The 7,390-nt window shown below is 38.9% G+C and overlaps 1 protein-coding gene across 1 annotated transcript in view; it reads right to left on the bottom strand.

The window, feature by feature from the left end:
• The window catches only part of SHROOM4 (shroom family member 4), a 251,062-nt gene that overhangs the window by 120,541 nt on the left and 123,131 nt on the right, over nucleotides 1-7,390 (bottom strand). Inside the window, exon 2 of the mRNA XM_008570339.1 lies at nucleotides 4,503-4,654. Within this exon, the coding sequence (XP_008568561.1) occupies nucleotides 4,503-4,654 (152 nt within the window). The remainder of the gene's footprint in view (nucleotides 1-4,502; nucleotides 4,655-7,390) is intronic.

The following is a 7,390-nucleotide window of genomic DNA, read 5'->3' on the forward strand; positions in this document are numbered from 1 at the left end:
GAAGGTATACCTGTTCCCCAGTGTTCATCGCAGCACTCTTTACAATAGCCAAGAGTTGGAACCAACCCAAATGTCCATCATCAGATGAGTGGATACGGAAAAAGTGGTATATCTACACAATGGAATACTACTCGGCTATAAAAAAGAATGAAATACTGCCATTTGCAACAACATGGATGGACCTAGAGAGAATTATATTAAGTGAAACGAGTCAGGCACAGAAAGAGAAATATCACATGTTCTCCCTTATTTGTGGGGGCTAAAAATAAATAAATAAATACACAAATAAACTGCAGGGGGAAGGAAGAAGACATAATAATTACAATTTCTTGAAGTTGATACGACAAGCAAACAGAAAGGACATTGTTGGGACAGAAAGGTTGGAGGGAGGGTGGTTTGGTAATGGGTTACAATAATTAACCACATTGTATACTGACAAAATAAAATAAAATTAAAACAAAAACAAAGAAATAGTATGAAGACACTGAAGTCAGCTGCCAAAAAAAAAGAAATAGTATGAATGAGTTTTGGGGGGTGAATAAACTGTTCTGTATTCCAATAGTGGTGGTAGTTACATGAATCCATAATGTATTAAAATTCATAGAACTGTATCCCACCCCAAAATGTCAATTTTATTATATAATAATTTTAAAATTAAATAAAAGGAAAAAGTTCCCCCCCCAAAAAAGATCAATGGAACAAAATGTTGGTTTTTCAAGAGTAAGTAAAATAGACAAACCATTAGCTAAGTTAACAAAAAAAAAAAAAAAAAAAAAAAAAAAGGAGAAAGAAGACCCAAATAACAAAAATGAGAAATGAAAAGGGAAACATTACAACTGATACCACGGAAATATGAAGAATCATTAGAGACCATCATAAACAACTGTATGCCAACAAATATAAAAACCTGGAAGATATGGATAAGTTTCTGGACACATACAAACTACTCAGACTGAATCAAGAAGAGATAGAAAACTTGAATAGACCAATAGCAAGCAACGAGTTTAAAGCGGTAATCCGAAATCTACCAAAAAAGAAAATCCCAGGTCTGGATGGCTTTACAGCTGAATTAATTCTATCACACGTTTAAAGAGGAAAAGATGAAATCAAACTGTCCCTATTTACAGATGACACGGTACTATGAATAGAAAGACCTAAAGACTCTAGCAAAAAACTCCTCGAGCTGGTTAATAATTTCAGTAACACTGCAGGATATGAAATAAATGCCCTCAAATCAGATGCATTTATATTCTGTAATAATGAGTTACAGAAAGAGAAATCAAGAAAATAAACCCATTTACAACAGTTATGAAAACAATAAAACAGCTAGGAATCAATTTAACTGAGGAGGTGAAAGATCTCTACAATGAGAACTATAAACCACTACTGAAAGAAATTAAAGAAGACACAGTAAGATAGAAAGACATTCCATGCTCTCAGATTGGAAGAATTAACATTGTGAAATGTCCATACTACCCAAAGCGATCAAAAGATTCAATGCAATCCCCATCAAAATACCTATGACATTCTTCACAGAAATGGAAAAAACAGTCTTAACGTTCATATGGAACAACAAAAGACCCCAAATAGCCAAAGCAATCCTGAGCAAAAATAAATAAATAAATAAAGCCAGAGGCATAACACTATCTAACTTCGAATTATACTACAACACTACAGTAACCAAAACAGCATTGTACTGGCATAAAAATAGAAGCTCGTACCAGTGGAACAGAATAGAAAACTGAGAAATCACACCTCAGGCTTACAGCCATCTGATATTTGACAAAAGCAACAAAAACCTACATTGGGAAAAGACTGCCTCTTCAATAACTGGTGCTGGGAAAATTGGATATCCATATGCAGAAGAATGAAACTATACATGCACCTCTCACTATATACTAAAATCAACTCAAAATGGATTAAAGACTTAAGTATAAGACCTGAAACTGTAAAATTACTAAGGGAAAATATAGGTGAAACACTTCAGGAACTAGGTCTGGGCACAGACTTTATGAACATGAGTCTGAAAGCACAGGCAACAAAAGAAAAAATAAACAAAGGGGCCTATATCAAACTAAAAATCTTCTACACAACAAAGGAAACAATCAACAGAGTGAAATGACAACCTACAGAGTTGGAGAAAATTTTTGCTAACTATGCCTCCAACACGGGATTAATATCCATAATATACAAGGAAATCAAGCAATTACACAGTAAATTAACAACCCAATTTAAAAACGGGCAAAGGAGCTAAATAGACATTTTTCAAAGGAAGACATACAAATGGCCACCAGGTACACGAAAAAATGCTCAGCATCACTAGTCATCAGAGGAAGGCAAATTAAAACCACATTTAGATATCACCTTACCCCAGTTAGACTGGCTATAATAAAATAGTTGGAGAATAACCAATGCTGGTGAGGGTGTAGAGAGAAGGGAGTGTTCCTACACTGTTGGTTAGACTGTATATTAGTATAAACACTATGGCAAACAGTATGGAGCTTTCTCAAACAACTACAGATTTATCTTCCATGTGATCCAGCAATCCCACTTCTGGGTATGTACCGAGAGGAATGGAAATCATCATCAAAGAGATACCTGCACTCCCATGTTCATCACAGCTCTGTTCACACTGGCCAAGATATGGAACCAACCTAAATGTCCACTGATGGACGATTGGATAATGAAAACGTGGTATATATACACCATGGAATATTACTGTGCCATAAAAAAAGAATGAAATTCTGACATTTGCAACAACATGGATGAGCCTGAGGATACTTATGTTGAGTGAAATAAGCAAAGCACAGAGGGATAAATACCACATGTGCTCACTCATAAGTGGGAGCTGAGAGAGAAAGAAGGAAGGAAAGAAAGACCACAGTGGTGTGTTGGACTTGCAGAGAGAGAGAGCATACCTAGGGATACAAAATGGAGTGGGAGAAAGGGGGATGGGGAGGGAGGTCAGGGATAATTGGGTGGGGGTCACGGGGTATAATCACAATGTGTGGTAATGGGCATGCTGCCAGTATGGATCTGGCCATGACATCTCGGGCATGAGTGGTGACAATCAGCTTTGTATCTCATGATTATTCATAACCAATAAAAAGAATGTACTGTGCAAAAATAAAATAAGATGCAGATGACTGGATAAGGAATATGCACTACAGATACACAGTGGAATATTACTCTGCCCTAAAAAAGAATGAAATTATGCCATTTGCAGCAACATGGGTGACCTTAGAGAAAATTACGTTAAATGAAATAAGGCAGACACAGAAAGGGCAATACCATATGCGCTCACACATAAGTGGGAGCTAAAAAATAAACATACAAGTGAAAGAAAGAAAGATATAGCAATCACAATAGTATGCTGAACTTTCCAAAAGGAGAACTGAGGTTACCAGAGGTGAAAAAGGGGGAGTAGGGTACGGGAGGAATTGGTAACGGGCCACAAAAAATGATGACATTGTATATTGTTGAATAAAATAATTATTCTGATTTGAGCATCACATATTGCATACATGTATTGACATTCAATTCCGCACCCAACAGATATGTAAAATCAACTATGTTAAATTAAAAAGTAAAATGAAAAAAAAAGATTGAGAAACTGAGGCCTGTGTATAAGATAAAGAAAACAATCCAGTAGAAAGGGAGAAGCATGAGCTCCAGAAGTACAAAGCAAAGATGCAGCAGCAAAATGACAGAAAGGCCATGTGGAAAGCTGATCAATAAGCAGATGCTTTGGTGGGAGCAAAATGACTGTGCCCACATATGTCCTTACCTTCCTTCTGCTTATGCCACTCCCCTTACCTAGAATGCCTTCCCTTTCTGATGATTTATTTTTCAAATTCTACTCAGGCTTTAGCTCAAATTTCACCTCCCCTATCCAGTCTTACCCTATCAATTCCTCCTGAAGTGATATCTCTTTCTCTTTAACTCTAATAGCAATTTCTGTCAAAAAAAAATCCATTTGACAATCACACACCACCCTGTGAAACCTCATTTATTGCTTTCTTAAAAAATCTTTCGCTAATTAATTTGTCACGTGTCATTTCTCTCCTGTTGGACTGTACACTCTTCAAGGGAAGAGTGTCTGTCTTAGACTTTGGCACAGCTTCTAGAGTGCCCACCATGGCTGGCAGTACAGTCTCTTTAGGTCTCCAGTGGTAATGTGGTTAAGCAGTGGCTGTCTGCTATGAAAGATACAGAAAAATGCTGGGCTAGGTAGGCCCTTGTTGTGTATTGAGTCATTTAGTCCTCTCAATAGCAAATAAGGAAACTGAGTCTTGAAACAGTAATATGTGGCAGTGCCAGGATTTGAACCAAAGGCCCTTCCTCTGACGCCATTCTGCTTCAGTCGTCTGCAGAACTCTGTTCACCTGAAAGACCTTTTTCCTTGATGATATTGGTACAGACATGACTCTACCGAAGCTTTGCTACCAACCAAGTAGTTTCAGTGGCTTCTGCACGTTACGGCAAATCTCTCTGCACCTTACCTCCTGACAATCAGCTTGAGGATCCGGAAGGAGCCTTTGATGAGGATGAGGGCCTCTTGGCGGGAGCCATACAGTGGAGTGCCATTGATATTCACCAGCTCATCACCAGTCCTCATCTTCTGGGACAAGGCTGCCTTGCCTCCATCTTCAATCTGTGTTTCAGAGAACAAAACAGAAAGCAGGTGGTGAGGCTACTTATTCCCCAAAATTCTACTTCCTGGCTCCTCCCAATCTCAGAGCCACAAGTAGTACTGAGGAATGGCTCTAGGCAAGTCCCCGGAGCAGCACAGGAGTTGATCACAGGCCATTATTCACTGAAGGCAAAGCTTGGGCAAGCCCTTGAGGAAGGAGACAACACAGAAATAACATAATTCCTGCCTGGAGGAATGAACAGTCCATCTGGGGAGACGAGCATTTCTGAATAAGAAAATGATACTTGGAAGGAGCCACACAGTGTGGCAAAAGTAGCAGTATGGCATAGCAAAATGTGCACACAGATTACAACCAGAAGAGCCAGGTTCCAGCAAAATGACCTCTGTCAGGTCCTTTCCTATTTGGGGGCAGGCTTTGAAGTCTGACAAAGTTGAGTTTGAATCCTGCCTCTACTACTTCCTAGCTGTGTGACCTTGAGCAAGTTACCTAACATCTCTGTGTCTCAATTACCTAATAAGTGAAATGTAAACAAGAATACCTACCTCACAGGGTTATTACTATATGAAGTGTCTGAGAGCAGTAAGTCCTCAATAAATATGAGCTCTGATTATTATTATAACAAGGAGACTGACTGAAGATTTTGAGGGTGGCTTCCAGCTCAACATTCTGAATTGCAAATTCAAAGGATACAAAGTAGGTACAAACAAAGTAGCTGCTCGTTTATCTATTTTTCTTCAACAAGTGCCTGCCTAGCACAGTGCTTCCAGTGTCTGGCACACAGTGGGCATTCAGCAAAAACTGGGAAGATGGGTGTTTACTGTTCCACCACAGCCTATAGAATTTCCATTGACCAGGGCAATCTGGGCAAGAAGGTTGTCAGGGTGGGGGGACCTGAAAACAAAGGCAAAAATAATAGCCATAGGGATAGGCAAAAGCAAAGCAAAGCACAATGTCCCCAAGGTCCTTGCTTACAGCTCATTTTATATGTAACATTTCTTTTACCACAAAGGTGAGTTCTACCTACTGGAACATCGATTCCATCCATAGTGATAGGAGTCATCTCATCCATCCACTCATTCATTCCTCAAATATTTAGTAAATTTCTACTATGCACAGGACAACATGCTAAGTGCTAGAGATATAGAAATGAACAAAGTTCTTATCGCCCAGCCTCAGAGGTGGGTTACTGTCTAAAATTTATATGTCCACTAAGATGGTCAGGTAAAAAAAAATTCCCAACCCACCAGTGTAATCAGGAGGAGGTCCCCCCTCCCTTCTCCTCCCGCACCCTAGGGACAGGGGAGGTAAAGATGATTAAATTGTATAGTCCTTTGTGAAAGACAGATTCTAAATGGGGCAACTAAGGGCTTGTCTTTGCTGAAGGTATTTTTACACTTACTTCTGCTCTTGTTCCAATCTTTCTTTCAGTCTTTTATAGCAACACCCTGATCTATTCCCACACAGTGGAAGTTAGAATATTACTGAGCTTTAGGTTGGCCAGCTCATATGCAGTCTGGCAGATGAGACCTCCTGAGTGCAGAGAAAAATGTTAATTCAGAATTTTAAAAAAACAGATCAAATAAATTGAACTTCTGAGTTAAATAACAGACTTTTATTAAATTTAAAGCCGCTAACCGAACAGTTTTTTTAAAAAAAATTAACCTTTGTCTGACAAATCATAGGTTAGCAAAGTGACATTGAATATATATACCTTCATTCCAGTACCTGGGCCACCACTCAAGAGAAAACAAGCCAATATTGGTAAATGGGGAGCAACTCTCAGCAAATTAATTAAGATTACCCTCTTATTTCCATTGTCATTATTATTATTACTCTGTAGTCACAGCTAACTGCTGCCAAAAAAAAAAAAAAAAAAAGAAAAGAGAAAAGCAAAGCAAAGTGCTGTACTTGAATTTCAGAAGTTCTAGTTGAATGACTCATTCCTTTGGCATCCATGGAAGGCCTTTAGCATCAGGCAGAACTTTCAAGAGGGATCAGTCATTTGAAAGAGCTTCCTGGAGCTAACAAAGAACCACAAGTAGGAGTCTAACTAATGAATGCTAATAGATTTTCCCTGTTGATGTACATTAGTCTTAATTCACTCTACCCATTTTTTAATTCATACAACTCAATTATCCATATTACTGTTACCCATAGCAAGTCTTCCTTTCAATATGTATTGATATCAAGTACCACCTTTGGTTAATTAAGCAACATCAGCAAGATCTCTGCTTATTCTAGGCCAGAAAATGAAAGGGGTAAACGTTTTAAACTGAAATGCTTAATTATTGCTGCAGCAAAAGCTCAGGCATTTTGCATTCACTACAACTACTTCAGCTGCCACTGAGTCCTTGCAGAGACTTTTTCTTGGACAATAGCCTCAGGTCGACTGTTCATGCTCCTTTTTCTGTTTCATGCCTCTTCTCAGTCACCAGCAGCATCCTCCTCAGGAGATATGTTGAGTATAATAATTTCACTTTAGTACAAGTGTGAGGATGCCCAGATAAGAAATCAACAAATTTTGGGTACCCAGCATAATCCAAGATTCCAGACGGGTCCAATCAGGAAATGAGACTCCATTTGGTTGAAGATCCCTTGGAATATATCCCAAACCAGCCTTTTTCCAGACCCAGGGTATTTACTGATCTGGACAACTCACTCCACCTTACTCCTCTGGACTTCTTGGTTCTTTTTTATTACTGCTCACTAGACTTTCTCCCCCCCCCCCCCCCCCC

The sequence above is a fragment of the Galeopterus variegatus genome, unplaced genomic scaffold, assembly GCF_000696425.1.
Source record: "Galeopterus variegatus unplaced genomic scaffold, G_variegatus-3.0.2 Scaffold594, whole genome shotgun sequence".
Taxonomy (NCBI): Eukaryota; Metazoa; Chordata; class Mammalia; order Dermoptera; family Cynocephalidae; genus Galeopterus; species Galeopterus variegatus.